This window comes from Bacillus rossius (genome assembly GCF_032445375.1).
Source record: "Bacillus rossius redtenbacheri isolate Brsri chromosome 4 unlocalized genomic scaffold, Brsri_v3 Brsri_v3_scf4_2, whole genome shotgun sequence".
Taxonomy (NCBI): domain Eukaryota; kingdom Metazoa; phylum Arthropoda; class Insecta; order Phasmatodea; family Bacillidae; genus Bacillus; species Bacillus rossius.
The window spans coordinates 9537839-9555212 of record NW_026962011.1 but is presented as its reverse complement, the minus strand read 5'-3'; the positions used below and the strand labels follow the sequence as shown (position 1 = coordinate 9555212).

Genomic DNA, 17374 nt, shown 5'->3' with positions numbered 1-17374 from the left:
TATGATATCAAAGAAAACTTTTGGCGGTTTTCTCCGTGTGCTTCCGATTATTCTTGTCAATATTATGGCGGTTTTCTCCGTGTGCTCCCGTTTATTCTTGACAGTATTATGGTGGATTTCTCCGTGTGCTCCTGATTATTCTTGACAATATTTTGATGGTTTTCACTGGGTACTTCTGATTATTCCTGACTAGACATCTGATAGTTTTCTCCGAGTGCTTCTGGTTACTGATGAGGAATTTATCTCTGCATGAAGGATTTTTTTATTTAATGAAGCATGTCATTTTTTATTCAAGGTTGCATATAATTAGTGAACTTCTGCTACTTAATCATCACTTGTAATATTTTTATCAGGTGGAAATTTAAAAAAAAAATATATCATTACTCAGTCAAATAATCTCTGAGAAATCTAAGAAGCACTAACAGGATGGACGAACTTCCTTCTCCTTGGAGTCTAGCGAAGCCATCGTTCTATTGCGGTCGTTAGTGAGCATCCCGCATCCCGCATAAAAGAACTAAATATTATTTACCTGCAAGTAACATGTGTCGACATCTGTTATTGAAAAGCAGAACTACTTGCAACAAGTACCTTTGAATGAGATAAATTAATTCTCGCTGATGAAATAATTAAAAAATTCTATTTAAGTAATATATCTAATTTAAAACTCTTAGTTTGCATCTGGCATTAGTCTTGGTAACTAATATGAATTCCGATTTAGGATCTGACGCTGTATCGAAACGTCATCACTGTAGATACTGTAGCAAGGTGTTTACCTTGAGAAAGAATGCTAAACGACATGAGAGAAGCGAGTGTAATTTGGGTCCTTGTCAAAAACAGTTTCATTGCAGTCAGTGTCAGAAATCCTTTGGTAGAAGATATTACTTGGATAGACATTACAAGACCTGTACAATTAAGATGAATAAAGATAACGAAGACTGGGCTACAACATCGCGGAAGAGGAACGAAGGCGAAAAAGCTAATGCTAAAATTACTGATCTAGATGAAGATAATAATTTAAAATTTAAAACAAACGAAGGTAGTTGTAACCACATTAGAAATGAAAATATATTTACTCCAATATCTAGTCGTCTCCATGAAAATGAGAAAGATGGAGAACCATCTGAAGCTTACAAGGACGAAGACTTTGATGAATCATCTGAAGCGTGCATGATTGAAGATTGTGGTGACACATCTGAGGCTGACATGATTGAGTACTGTACTGAAGCACCTAAAGCAGGCAAGATCGAAGACTGTGATGGCGGTCTGAGACCAAAACGATGGAAACGACGTAATAAAATAAATTATCCTGATCAAGTTTGTGGTGCTGACATGATTGAAGACTGTGGTGACACATCAGAAGCTGGCGTGAACGAAGACTGTGCTGACACATCTAAGGCTGACATGATTGAGTATTGTGCTGAAGCACCAAAAGCATGCAAGAGTGAAGACTGTGATGGTGGTTTGAGACCAAAACGATGGAAACGTCGTAATAAAATAAATTATCCTGATCAAGCTTGTGATTATCACTGGCACGATGACGAAAGTGACCTTGAGGTTGGTGTTAAAACGATAGACACCAGAGATAATATTTATTATAAACATGCAAGGATGATGAACGCAGCAGAAGAGTTTGATTATACCTCATGGGAAGATCCTAACATATTGGTTGACAGGCTACGACTACTACATGGATCGCTTTGTGCAGGAAACTATTCGAACATTAAAGAAATATCCTTCATACTCAAAGAACTGAGGGAAGCTGGCTACATACAATAATGGCTTAAATTAAATGTATGTGTATAAACTTGAAGATAAATTAATATATTTTCTTTCCAAATGGTATCTACCATTTATCTAAATCTGATTTCTAAATAAAACTTATAACTTAAATGTGCAAAATACGTTACCACTGCCAGTCAAAATGTATACTAATAAAGACATGATAGTAATCATGCCAAGTTCGATAAGAAAAGTAATTGGAATCAGTTGGAACCAATTGAAGATGGAGCTCTTGGAACAATTGGAGCCTTTTGAAGCATTTGGAGCCTTTTGGAGCTGTTGGAGCCATTTGGAGCATTTGGAGCCATTTGGAGCATTTGGAGCTGTCAAGCATTTGGAGCCTTTTGGAGCTGTTGGATCCATTTGGAGCATTTGGAGCCATTTGGAGCATTTGGAGCCATTTGGAGCTGTCAAGCATTTGGAGCCTTTTGGAGCTGTTGGATCCATTTGGAGCATTTGGAGCCATTTGGAGCTGTGTTAAGCATTTGGAGCCTTTTTTTGGAGCTGTTGGAGCATTTGGAGCGATTTGGAGGCATTTGGAGCATTTGGAGCCGTTTGGAGCATTTGGAGCCGTTTGGAGCATTTGGAGCCATTTGGAGCTGTCAAGCATTTGGAGCCTTTTTTTGGAGCTGTTGGAGCATTTGAAGGCCGTTTGGAGCATTTGGAGCCATTTGAAGGCCGTTTGGAGCATTTGGAGCCATTTGGAGCTAAGAAGTAGTCGTTGCACGTCTATGCAGGGCTAAATGTTTATAAGATTGCTGGCTTTCGCAAGTGATTCTGTAGTAGGATAGAAATTGAGTAATAAATATTATGTTTGTAAAAGACTTTGAGGTGTTTTATTTCTCGAACCTTACACTTTTCTGGTACTTTTTTAAAATTAAAGTTGATTTGTATCGGCCAGGAATCGAACCAAGGACCTTAGTCGATCTAATCAATCAGTATATAGATTACAAATTTATTTAATGAATTTTGAACTTTTTCCCGAATCTCTAGCATTACAATTACGAATTTACAATATGTTGATCTTGATGTCTGATATGATGATGGTAGTAGAGGATTTAAAGTCTCTTTAAGAATTTTGAACATGGTTTATTGAAATTATTATTTTTTATATAAAATTAAATGTTTTGCATCATTCAGGGATCGAACCAAGGACTGGAGCGAATCGAATCAATATGTAAGTTAATAAGTGATTTATTTAATGAATTTTGGATTTTTTCCCACTTTTATAGCTACATTATAAACATGATTTCAAGATGGCGGTCGAATTTCAAGATGGTGGGGGCACCTCGGTAATAAATGATTACTGCACTGTAGCGGGTTAGAATAAAATTATCCAGATGGAAATGTACTCCATAATACAAGTACACACACAAGATGGTGTACTCCGGCAGGTGGCAGCTCCTGGTAGCATGTACTGAACATAAAATGTCGGATCCATGATGGTCGACAAGGACAAAGTCAAATTTCAAGGACAAAGTCAAATTTCAATGTCAAGGTCAAATTTCAATGTCAAGGTCAAATTTCAATGTCAAGGTCAAATTTCAAGGTCAAGGTCAAATTTCAAGGTCAAGGTCAAATTTCAAGGTCAAAGTCAAAGTTCAAGGTCAAGGTCAAAGTTCAAGGTCAAGGTCAAAGTTCAAGGTCAAGGTCAAAGTTCAAGGTCAAATTTCAAGGTCAAGGTCAAAGTTCAAGTTCAAGGTCAAAAATAATGTCAATATACAAGGTTAAAGGTATGGAGAACAGAACAATATATTAACATGACACCAGCACACTCTAGCAGACGAAAACAAGATGGTGGTCTCCAGCGGACGAATACAAGATGGCGGACATGACGTCATACCAGCTGATGGTAAATACCATGTTATTGGTGGAGGTAGGTTAGTCTGAAGGTGGCTTCTGTGGAGGAAGGATCTGTTGTTTTTATATTTTTTGTCCTCACCAGTTTCGAACCAAGGACGGGAATCGATATAATCAATCAGAATTCTATTAAGTTAATTTTTTGATGAATTTTGGAATTTTTCCCGATTTTCTAACATAAAAATTACGGATTTCCAAGATGGCGTCTAAATTTAAAGATGGCGACCATAACGATAATTGCAACATTAATAGGATCCAATATGGCGGTCTTAACGTAAAGTGTAAGAATGACATGGTACTCAACCAAGATGGTGGGTGTAACGAAATAAGCTACATTTATATAATCCAAGATGGCGACCGTAACAATAACTGCAACAGTGGTTTTTAAGATTTTTATTTTATTCGATTATTTAAATTTTTTAATGATTTTTAAAATTTTTCCCGATTTTCTAACATAAAAATTGCGGATTTTCAAGATGGCGGGCGTAACGGAAACTGCAACGGTGACGTCATAATTCAAAATGGCGGAAAACACATCGACGGAATGTTCGAGAACACAATGACGTCATCCAAAATGGCGGATTTTAAAGATGGCACCTGTGACCTACATGTCCCGTTACGTTATGTCCCGTTACGCTGTGTCCCGTTATGCTGTGTCCCGTTGCGCCGGCTGCATGCACGAAAAAGTGTTATGTTACGCGGTGTCCCGTTACACTCAACCAAGATGGCCGCCGTGACGTCACAATCCAAGATGGCGGGTGTCACCACAGTCACCACAACCTGAATCCTGCCGCAGGACCGTCATTCATATACTACTCACACAATCATCAAAAGGAAGCTCAATCATCAAAAAGGAAGCACAATCATCAAAAAGGAAGCACAATCGGAAGCACAATCAAAAAAAGGAAGCACAATCGGAAGCACACTCGATGAAAGGAAGCACAATCATAAAAAAGGACGCATTTGGCATTAAAAGATTTTCCGACTGCCATATTAGATATCTGCGTGTTATATTGTCGTGGTATTGTGACCCTACGCTATTAACTCTGTCGTGCTGGGACGATGCACGACGCATAATCAGATTTGTCGAGCCACGTCCGTTGTGGCGTTTTGACTTCAGCTTAAAACTATGATACAGTGATATTTTTCATTTTCACAAATAATTCAGGCCTAGTAATATTTTATAATCCTTGTTCATCCTTTATTATTTTTTTCATCTATTTCAGTACAGCTAAAATATATATAAAAAAGTATTTAAATTCAAGAAAATGAACCTTACGAACTTTAGGGCTGTGATTGTTTAATGTTAGGTAGTAAACATACTTCAATGTATTGGGTTGTGTGACACAGTGAGAGCGTAACATTTTTATGCAAGCCTTCTGAGCACTTGAGAGAAACATGGGCTTCAAACTACTTGGCTAGCAAATCAGTGCTTGGATTACAAGTGGTGCCATGCGGTTAGTGATCGAAGTATCACTGGTTCGATCTCCTGGCTTCACAAGGTCACAAGGGAAGGAAAATGGACGAGCAGTCAGTTTTTTTTTTTTTTTTTTTGAGGTGGGATCATAAGTCGGGAAAGCAAAGCAAGCAGAACTTATCAAACAGTCGTACAGGAACTGCCATGCAAGATGGATCGACGAGAGTACTGTTGCACTCACTTGGTTTTATCATCTTCTTCGTCTTGCGAGTGCAGTCCATGACGGTCTTCATGATCTCTTGCTTCCTCTGGGCCATGCTCACGCAATCCTTGCTAAAAACACAGTCAAACATAGCACATTTGAGGAGCTGTTCCGTTCAAAGTCACGTCTTTCGCGTAGCCCCTTATTTTTTCCATCTATTTCAGTTCAGCTTATATATATATATAAAAGTATTCCAATTTAAGAAAATGAACCTTACGAACTTTAGGGCTGTGATTGTTTAATGTTAGGTAGTAAACATACTTCAATGTATTGGGTTGTGTGACACAGTGAGAGCGTAACATTTTTATGCAAGCCTTCTGAGCACTTGAGAGAAACATGGGCTTCAAACTACTTGGCTAGCAAATCAGTGCTCGGATTACAAGTTGTGCCATGCGGTTAGTGATCGAAGTATCACTGGTTCGATCTCCTGGCTTCACAAGGTCACAAGGGAAGGAAAATGGACGAGCAGTCATTTTTTTTGGGGGGTGGGATAATAAGTCACGAAAGCAAAGCACGCAGAACTTATCAAACAGTCGTACAGGAACTGCCATGCAAGATGGATCGACGAGAGTACTGTTCCACTCACTCGGTTTTATCAACTTCTTTATCTTGCGAGTGCAGTCCACGGCGGTCTTCATGGCCTCCTGCTTTCTCTGGGCGATGCTCACGCATTCCTGTCTGAAAACACAGTCAAACATAGCACATTTGAGGAGCTGTCCCGTTCAAAGTCACGTCTTTCGCGTAGCCCCAAGACGGAAAGGCCTAGAGCCGTGAAATTTGGTGCATAGAATTTCCGCACGAGGGGGAGGGTGATTGTTTACATCGCTGTTTATTTTTTATTCTTCAAAATTCTATTATTTATTTATTTTAGCGATTTGTGACTCTTAATATTTACTGCGAAAATTAATTGGTGAAACAATCTGCAGATTTTTCGTCCACATGTGTGTTCCAATTGCCGTTTCTTTATTTCCTTCATTTTCACTCCTATATTTAATTAGTATTTTTTACTGCAGTCGCATGTGGCATTATAATGAGGAGTGAGGTTTCGGCCACTTTATCTATTATTAACAAAACTAGCACCCACATTAGTACCAACTCGATGCTCATCAATTAGAACAACTCATGCCACCAGAGACCTACTCTTCACAAAAATATTAGGTGTAGAATGTGTTGCCATACAACTGTAGTTGAGTCGCTTCATTGAAGCTTTAATTTTTTTTAACAATAATATTTTTAACATTTAAAAACATATATATAACCACGAGTACTCAGTGAATAATGCTGCATTGTTCAACTTCCGATGCAGCGTCAAAGCACCAACTGTGACATCCTGCGTAATATCCGAGGGCGGAAAACGTCGATTGTATCAGCTTATAGTGAGCATAGTCATGCATATATGAGGGTGGCGACAATAACCGAAGCGTAGCTAGCGTTTATTTCCTTGTGGTTTAAAAGCCGAATGCAATGTTTGTTAGCTAAACAAAGGAAGCATTTGAATAAAAATAAAAGGATACCGAACATAATTAGTAGATGTATATAGTTCATATGAGGACAGGGGCTGAGGGCTGGGGATCGGGGATCCGATCCTGCCACCTTAAGGCTTCGCTTCATCACCCATGTTGGATTACGTCACTTCCGCCAGCCATACACGCACGAAAAAGTGTCCCGTTACGTTCATCAGCCATTTACGCACGAAAAAATGTCCCGTTACAGTAGTAGGATATAGCCGTTTCTGGGACAGGCGCAGGATCCAGGATCCGGCGGGAATCTTGGATGACGTCATCGGCGACCATCTTGGACTCAAAAATTCCCAAAAATTCCTTAAAAATGACTCAAAATGACTAAAAAATTCCCGTTTTAAGAAAAAAAATTCCCGTTTTCGAGGGAAAAATTCCCGTTTCGAGGGAAAATTTCCCGTTTTATTCCTTAAAAATACCAGCAGCTAGAAATGTCCATATGTAGGCTTAAGCATCCATGTCTACAGCCTCAGATAAGCCTCTGACGTCATCATGGATGATGTCACCGTTGCAATTTCCGTTACGGTCGCCATCATTAAATTTATTATCCGATTTTAATAAAAAAAAATTTAAAATTAAATTAATAAAATTTTAATAAAAAATATTAAAAAAAAACATACATTTACGACACGGAGCTCGGAGTCCTCTGTTCGAACCCGGTGAGGGCCAAAAAAAAAATTAGCGACCGATCCTTCCTCCACGGAAGTCACCTACAGACTAACCTACCACCACCAATAACAAGGTCAACTAGTATGATGTCATGTCCGCCATCTTGTCTTCGTCTGCTGGAAGCCATCATCTTGTTATCGTCTGCTAGAGTGCGCTGACGCCATGTTAGTTGAATTCTCACCCGCTAGAGTGCAGTAATCATTTATTATTGATGTGTCACCCGCCATCTTGTCATTTGGCCGCCATCTTGGAATTGTGTAATTATTTAGCTAGAAATTCGGGAAAAATTCCAAAATTCATTAAATAAACCACTCATCAATTTACATATTGATTCGGTCAGTTGCTGTCCCTGGTTCGATACTTGATCGATTCAATATAGTTTAATTTTATGTAAAAAAATAATAATTTCAATAAACCATGTTCAACATTCTTAAAGAGACTTTAAATCCTATAAACCATCATGTCCGCCGTCTTGGAAATTCGTAATTATTTAGCTATAACTCGTGAAAAAGTTCAAAATTAAGTAAATAAAATACAATCAGTATACTGATTAATTAGATCGACTTAGGTCCTTGGTACGATTCTGGATGCTGAAGAAAAAATAAATATAACAACAATTTAACATAATAGTGACAGGTTCGTAAATAAAACATCGCAAATTCTTTTACAAAATAAATTTTATTACAAAATCTATATTTTACTACAGGATCACTTGCGAAAGCCCTGCATAGGCGTGAAATGACTAATTCTTAGCTCCAATCGGTTTATACTAGACAGAGACCAACCAGAACCTTTACAGACATAGTCCTCCTCTTCTTGACAGAGTTTCTGGATACCGTTTTTAACAGTTTGCTTCACATCGTCAGAACTGTAAATTACTGCAGCCGATGTCTTGAATGCACACTTCCTCACTTCGTATTCGAATGGATACGGCTTTCCATATATACAGTCCAACCACAAGTTCTATTTTGATGGACCGTTTGTTGCTACATCATCAGTAAGCTGATTGATTATGTCCTCTCTGATATCATCAAGAAAATTACAAATGTCTTTTGACTCACCTAACGTATTTAGATAATAGTAATCTTTCAATTTTCCACGAAATGCAGACTGCGCCAAGTAGAACCCATTATCATTCACTTGTAATGCACCGAGCACAGTATTAGGTTTATTTTCATGTCCAGATGTTATAGCAATCGGTTGCTGCACATTGGTTTTCTTGCTTGTACGCTTACGAGTCTCCAATCTAAAGCGAGGAGTCGAAATTTCTACAGGTAGTTCTTCAGTAGACACACGGACTTTACCGTTGCATTTTTTCACATGCCGTCGCAAACTATCAATACGTGTAAACCATTCATGACACTCATCACAGCGGAACTTTATGCGAGATGGATTCTTCTTGCATTTACTCCTCTCATGTCTTCGTGCTTCATGAGAAAAAGTGAACGACATATCGCAGTAGCTGCAAGGATACCTTGCTGATGAAGACAAGCCTTTCAGACCCGATCCAGATACTGACGTTGCCGCAGTTGCGCCATCTCCAGGCATACTCTTATGAACATCAATGCATCGTTGTTGAATAGAAACCTTTACTTTCTGCCGAACAGCAGGACCTTTGCATGTCTTCATGTGCGTTTTCATATTATCTTTTCTGGCAAACTGCTTATGGCATTTCTCACAAACAATCATTTTACGATAAAGGTTCTTGGCACATTCTCTCTTTTCGTGTCGTCAAGCATTGCTGTTGTTTGTGAAAATCTTGTCACAGTAACAACACCGATGTCCGTTAGTTGTTGAATCACCAGCCATTGAAGTCTACATCGAGGCTGAAACGAAGTTCGTCGTGTTTTCCTGTGAAGCCAGCACCACCGGCATTAAATTCTCTTCTGCTGGTGGTACCACGACTGTTGAAGTCTCCTCCAGTGTTGTCAGAGGCGTTGCCGTCGGGATCTGCTCCAACATCGTCGGCGCTGACGTTAGAGTTCCTATAGACGATGGTACATCCTCCATCAAGTTCGACGTTAAAGTCGGTAAAGATGCCATCGAGTTCACAAGAACAGGTAATTACGCGACTTATGCACCAGAAGAAACAAACTAGGTGATCCTTACACCGATAACGTCAGTAACAAACTGAGCATCCTGCTGTCTAGGACTCGCTTATATACATGCACAGGATGGAATAATACGTTAGTCAAATCAAGAACCATCAACAATAATACTCGAGTCAAAACTACTTTAAAAATAGAAGCCCACTCAACGAAAAAGGCAGCACATTTGGAAGCAAATTCGACATATGAAATGGACACGCAATGCACGCACCTGCAGATTTCATCACAAAGTTAACATTTAAATTTCATTCAAGCGAAATAGCAAGCCAATGTCACATCATCATATTAACATCCTATTGGTCATACTATCCTCAAAATTTCACAGTATTATAAATCACACCAGTTATAGACGGACTTATGGTTTCTAACACACAACAAATCAGTCATTTTTCTTTAATAAATTCATATTTTAAAATGCGAAATATACATGGTAAACGAAGAACCAGGTACGTAAATATTTTATATACTTTATGTATACTGTAGACGCCAAGAGCTTGAAAGTACATATGTAAGAAAGATATTTAATAAAACTCATATTAAATTGTATATTTATTCCCATTAATACACATCAGATAAAAAAAAGTAGGTTTTATTATATAAACCTCGCATTTCTTAGTTCATGTTTCTTTGAGGACGTATAAATTTTTAGCATTTCGCGAACCAAGTAGAAGTTTTAACCTATTCTTCAATCATTTGGATTGTCTCTCGATGAACAATTGGTCTCATGTGCTACGGCTTCCATCTTCTTTACATATTTGTTATTATTAGTCTTAAAATCCACGCATCCGTGTCACTATCACAGACGCAAAGTTATCATCATCATCATCGTAGCTGTCATCAATATTATCATGAGCTGCATTAATATCACTCATTTTATGATATCGTTCCCGCATTTCAGTTGTCAGAGATTTACCACAATCTATGATCTTGTGAGCTTCACATTATTCTCTATTTTTTGTAGACATGGTTAGTTACATTCTCGTTTTCTTTAAAAGCCTGTGTGTCCAGTTTTATTATTTAATCCTTCATCCCATCATCCCAAACACAATTAAATCATCGTAGTATACAGAAAAAAAAAATCAACAAAGTTCCTTTCATTTAATCTTAGGAACCACATCATCCTTTACACCTATAGTATAGTTTCTTGAGCCCAAGAGTCTTTCAATATATACCATGCAGTGTTCTTCAAGAGATGTGGTATACTTCTAGTTCTACATACAAATCCATCCTATCATTGATTTGTTGACACATTAGAAAAAAAACCTTAAAGTTAATTTTTACGTGTTTTATTAAATTATCACTTCGGCTAAAAATAATTACCACACATAGTGTGTTATTACATTTCCTTCTTCATCTGCAATGCTAAGTTCCTTGATAATAAATCCATACTGACTAGAGAAGCCTTGGAGGTTTACACATTTCGTCATGGTGGTCGAGACGAGACTAAGCCGGTAATGTACTGTCAGGTCTTAGATAATAGACGACACAATCTACCTTTTTGCAGGATGTCTCGATTATGTCCGGAGCCTCCTCGTCACAATCACTGGTCCAGTGATGACCGAAGTTGCAGACCTCTAGTTGGAAGTAACCATCCTCGGTGACGTAGTGCACACGGCGGAATCCGGGCGTTACTTACGCGTACTTTGCAGACGGATCGAACGGCATTTGCTTGAATTTGTAGCAGCAGCACTATACCCACACGACTATGTGTTGACTGCTGTGTCTAGGGTGTTGACCTCAATTTATTCCGCTAGGACCACCCTCCAGTCCAGTCACATGTACCGTTGCTTCCGTTGTTGTCCCCCGCCTTGCTGGCGACCTCCAACATTCCAACACGGTGATCAACCATCCAAGCCCTAAGCATGCTAGCATTGTGTCTTGAGATAGGACCTGGACATCCAAGTTACATAGAGTACAATATACTCTGAAATACATAATAAAGAGAAAATTGATATAAATAACATTATACTTTGCTTAATAGTTCCAGAAGTAATGAACGCACTGCTTGACCAGTGACCGGTGTAACTAAATATTAAATATATTTAATATTTTATTTTCCATTACCTTTCGTGGAATTTATTAATCATTCGCTCTACGAAAAACAACTCAAGACAATAAACCTGGCCAACGAATTAAATACAGTGACACATCAATAATAAATGATTACTGCACTCTAGCGGGTGAGAATTCAACTAACATGGCGTCAGCGCACTCTAGCAGACGATAACAAGATGATGGCTTCCAGCAGACGAAGACAAGATGGCGGACATGACATCATACTAGTTGACCTTGTTATTGGTGGTGGTAGGTTAGTCTGTAGGTGACTTCCGTGGAGGAAGGATCGGTCGCTAATTTTTTTTTGGCCCTCACCGGGTTCGAACAGAGGACTCCGAGCTCCGTGTCGTAAATGTATGTTTTTTTTTAATATTTTTTATTAAAATTTTATTAATTTAATTTTAAATTTTTTTTATTAAAATCAGATAATAAATTTAATGATGGCGACCGTAACGGAAATTGCAACGGTGACGTCATCATCCATGATGACGTCAGAGGCTTATCTGAGGCATCTTGAAAATCCGTAATTTTTATGTTAGAAAAACGGGAAAATTTTTAAAAATCGTTAAATAATTATTTAATCGAATTCAATAATAAAAAAAATAAAAAATTACTTAAAAACACTGTGCTTTGGAGCGTCGTAGACTTGAAGCTATGTACGGAAGTAGCCTTGTAATCTTATAACATAACGATGTTGGGGCAGTTGGAGCAAAAGAGAAAATTCCGTCGAAGACAGATGCGGCAATTGGAGCCTTGTACACGTGTAGCTTCGTAGTCAAGTACTCATGCAAACTTGTAGTCCTGTATCCTCGCAGCCACGTAAACTTGTGTTCTAGAAGCTTCATAGCTCTGTAGCCTCGCAGTCTCGTAAACTTGAAGATTCGTAGTCACGTAGTCTCGTAACCTCATGGCTGGTAGTTGCGTAGTCATGATGTCTTGGGACCTCGTAGAATTGTAGTTACGTAGCCAAGTAGCCTCGTAGACTTGTAGCTTACGTAAACAAGTAGTCATGTAATCTTATAACATAATGCTGCTGGAGTAGTTGGAGCTTTATTCACTCGAAGGTAGTTGGTGGAGTCTTGCAGACTCGTAGAATTGAAGCTTTGTATCCAAGTGGTCTTGTAGCCATGTCGCTTTGCAGTCATTTGGAGCCGAGTAGACTTGTATCTTTGTAGCTTCATAGACATGTAGTTTCGTAGCCACGCGGTCTTTTAGCCATGTAGTCCCGCAGCCATGTATAACACGTAACCAGTTAGATCATTTTAGTCTCGTAGCCTTGTGGCCTCATAGTCTTGAGGCGTTTGCCACGCCTCCATTAACTTCACTTTTATTATTTGTTTGTTTTAACGTCCTTTTGATTTGGTATTAATTATATCATATGTTATGATAGATTGTTTGGCACTTGGTTCATTCTCGCCCTGAAGCTTGATTAAAACAAAAGCATTACGGACATTCGCGGCGCTGCGCGTGTGTGTGTTTCCGCGAGCCAACACCGCGCTGCGCGCTGAGCCTTATGACGTCATGGTGAGGCGTTAACCTGCGACGGTCTGCGGCTGGCGAGCAGGGAGACGGTGCTGGCGGCTGGTGGAGTCGACTTCGCCTCGCGGGTGCAGGCGTGTTGCGCCACTGCAAAAATGGAAAGGCTGTTCCATTCACCTACGCATCGACCAGTGCCCAGTCCGGGTTATCGTCCACCATGCTGCGAGACTACAAGTAAGCCTCGACGCAACCGTTATTAACAACCAGAGGCCGGGTTGGTTTTTCAAGGAAACAATAAGCAGAGAGACTTGAGTGATCATAAACTCAAATTCATATCTTGCTAGCATCTTAAATCGTAATGTGGCGAATTAAACTCTACTCCTTTTTTTTCTTTTACGCTACGTGAGAAATTACGTAAACTGCAAGCCAGACTTAACACGTTGCTGTGGTGCGGAATGTTAGACTCGCATAATTACGTCATAACTAGAGACCGGTTTGACCAAAATATAGGGAATGTGCCTAAACAACATTTATAGACAATTACGTCATCCAGGATTGTAATCAACGGACCTGTTAGGGAAAACTAATGCTTTCTTAATGTTTGTAAAATTACCCGTAATATGGTGGTTGTAATGAGTGATTACATTAGATGTCTTTTTCTTTAATGCGAGATCTAGATCTGCAGATTTGTGTAAATGGTTCTGTATTCAATGTACCAAGTCAATGCCAAGCGGGAAAATTAAATAGTAAACAGGCAGTGATGTTTTCAATTATTATCCAGGTCTTTTTTTTTTGCCTAGGGACCGTACTTCTCACTGCATTTAGTTGGTACTCCCTTCTGCGATCTCCGACTTCAAACTCGAGCGCCTTAAGTCAGGCCTCAGTCTCTTAGACTCGTAGCATTCTAGCCAAATATCATTGGAGCTGTTGAAACAAAAGGCAGTTGGAGCCAATGACTTTTGGAGTCAAACAACTGTTGGAGTAAATGGCTGATGGAGCCAATGACTATTGGAGCCAATGAATATTAAAGCCGATGAATTTTGGAACCAATGACTTATGGAACTACAAACTGATGGATTCATAGACTTATGGAGACATTATATCCTAACTTAACTCTGACGATCGCATCCTACCGAGTTGAATGTAAATGAGAATGTGCCTCCTTTTCGTTAAATTAGCTTTCGTTTTGTAGAATATGCTTCCTTTTTATTGACGGTGCGTCCAAAATGTGCTGCCTTTTTGATGAGGTGCTTCTATTTTTAATGCTGTTTTGAATCTAGTATTATAGTAAATTGTTCTTGATTGACCTGCGTATTATTCCATCCGGTGCATGTATATAAGCGAGTCGTTGACAGCAGACAGCTCAGTTTGTTACTGACAACGACGGTGTAAGGATCACCTAATTTGTTTCATCTGGTGCATAAGTCGGGTAATTACTTGTTCTTGTGAACTCGATGGCATCTTTACCGACATTAACGACGAACTTGATGGACATTGTACCATCGTCTACGGGAACCTTGACGTCAGCGATGACGAAGAAGGTGCAGATCCCGTTGGCAACGACGACGTCACCATTGGAGGAGACTTCATCGGTCGTGGTACCACCAGCAGAAGAGACTTTAATGCCGGTAGTGCTGGCTGTGCAGGAAACCACGATGAACGACGATTCGACCTCGATGGAGACTTAAATGGATGGAGAATAGTCAACAACTAACGATCATCGGTGCTATTACTGCGTCAAAATTTTCTCAAACATCAGCAATGCATGACGTCACGAGAAGAGAGAATGTACCAAGAACCTATATCGTAAAATGTTTGTTTGTATTAAGTGTCGCAAGCAATTTACAAGAAATGCTAATTTGAAGCATCACTTGGAGACAGGAAAAGGCCCTACAGTGCGGCAAAAAGTAAAGGTTTCGGTGCAACAACGATGCATCGATGTGCCTAAGAGTATGCCAGTATACTACTGTTGCAACGCCAGTATCTGGTTCAGGTCTGAAAGGCTCGTCTTCATCAAAGACTACTATTATCTAAATATGTTTAGTGCGTCGAAAGACATTTGTAATATACTTAACGATATCAGACAGTACATAATCAATCAACTTACTGATGACGTAGCAACAAACGGACCTTTGAAGTATAACTTGTGGTTGGACTGTTTATATGGAAAGCCATATCCGTTCGATGACAAAGTGAAGAAGTGTGCATTCAAGACATCGGCTGCAGTAATTTACAGTTCTGACGATGTGAAGCAAACTGTTAAAAACGGTATCCAGAAACTCTGTCAAGAAGAGGAGGACTATGTCTGTAAATGTTCTGGTTAGCTCTGTCTAGTATAAACCGATTGGAGCTAAGAATTAGTCATTTCACGCCTATACAGGGCTAAATGTTTATAAGATTGCTGTCTTTCGCAAGTGATCCTGTAGTAAAATATGGATTATGTAATAAATGTTATGTTTGTGAAAGTACCTGTGGTGATTTATTTACGAACCTGGAACTATTATGTTTAATTTATGATATATTTAATTTTTTGCATCATCCATGGATCGAACCAATAACAGGAATCGATATAATCAATCGTTACTTTAATGAGTGAATTTTTGATGAATTTTGGATTTTTTCCCGAATTTATAGTTAAATAATTACACTATTTCAAGATGGCGCCCAAATTTTGAGATGGCAGGCAATTCAGTAATAAAAAATGATTACTGCACTCTAGCATGTAAAAAACTTAGACAAGTATGATGGTAATGTAGTCTATAAGACGAGTACACGCACAAGATTGTGTCCTCCAGCAGGTGAAAACAAATGGTGGCAATGACCTCTAGCAGGTGGTAACTCCTGATAGCATGTACTGAACACAAAATGCCGGATCCATGATGGCCGTCAAGGTAAAAGTCAAATTTCAAGGTCAAGGTCAAAGTTCATGGTCAAGGTCAAATTCAAAGTCAAATTTCAAGGCCATGGTCAAATTTAAAGGTCAATGTCAAGGTTCAAGGTCAACATTTGAGGACAAAGGTATGGTGAACAGAAAATTATACTAACATGGTATCAGCTCACTCTAGCAGACTAAAACAAGATGGTGGTCTCCAGCGAATGAAGACAAGATGGCGGAATTGTCGTCATATCAGCTGACGATATATATACCTTGGTATTGGTGGCGGTAGATCAGTCTGTAGGTGGCTACTGTGGAGGAAGGATTTGTTGTTTTTTTGCTCTTAGCAGTTTGAACCAAGGACAGGAATCGAACTAATCAATATGTAAATTAATGAGTGATTTATTTTATGGATTTTGGAATTTTTCTCGAATCTGTAGCATTAAAATTACGCATTTTATATGGCGGTCGTAACGATAGTTGCAACATTAATAGGATCCATTATGTCGGTCGTAACGTAAAGTGTAAGGTTGATATCGTACTCAACCTCAATGGTGGGGCGTATCGAAACATGCAACATTTTTATAATCCAATATGGCGACCGTAACGATAAGTGCAACAGTGGTTTTTAAGTAATATTTTATTTAATTTTTATTATTCAATTCGATTAAATAATTTTTTTAATGATTTAAAAAATTTTCCCGTTTTTCTATCATAAAAATTACGGATTTTCAAGATGGCAGCCGTAACGGTATTTGCTACATTGACGTCATAATCCATGATGACGTCAGAGGCTTATCGAAGGCTGTAGACATGGATGCTTAAGCCTCTATATGGACATTTCGTGGTTTCTAAGGCAAAACGACTTTTGAGGTTTTTCGAAATCCTAATTTTCGAATTTTTGTGGAAGAAAATGAGAAATTTTTCCTCAAAACGGGAATTTTTTTAGTCATTTTGAGTTATTTTTGAGGAATTTTGAGGTATTTTTGAGTCCAAGGTGGCCGCCGTGACGTAAGAGGTCGGTCGGTCATTGACCCCACCACAACCATACTCCGACTCCTGTGCCAGTAGCCCCATTTACATACTACTAACACCTGTTTCGACCGATAACATACATAATGAACATTATTTCGACCGACAAACTTCCGTTACAAGTAGAGCACGAAAAAATAAGTTTAAAATGTATATAATATGACTTATGGTCTAAAGTACCTTTGAAGTTGGAGCCGAACAACTGATTTATTACTAACAAGAGAAATAATTTAAGGTGGAACACTAACAGTCTGGATATTATTTAACTGTACTGATTTCTACAACCACCGCAAAACTTATCGTTGTAGTAAAAATATTTAA

General features: G+C 38.8%; 1 protein-coding gene across 1 annotated transcript in view; it reads right to left on the bottom strand.

Annotated features, from left to right (window-relative positions):
* The window catches only part of LOC134541905 (uncharacterized), a 138816-nt gene that overhangs the window by 72924 nt on the left and 48518 nt on the right, over nt 1–17374 (bottom strand). The window contains exons 2-3 of the mRNA XM_063385643.1: nt 5905–5996; nt 5298–5389 (exon numbers count right to left, since the gene is read on the bottom strand). Of these exons, the coding sequence (XP_063241713.1) occupies nt 5298–5389; nt 5905–5996 (184 nt within the window). The remainder of the gene's footprint in view (nt 1–5297; nt 5390–5904; nt 5997–17374) is intronic.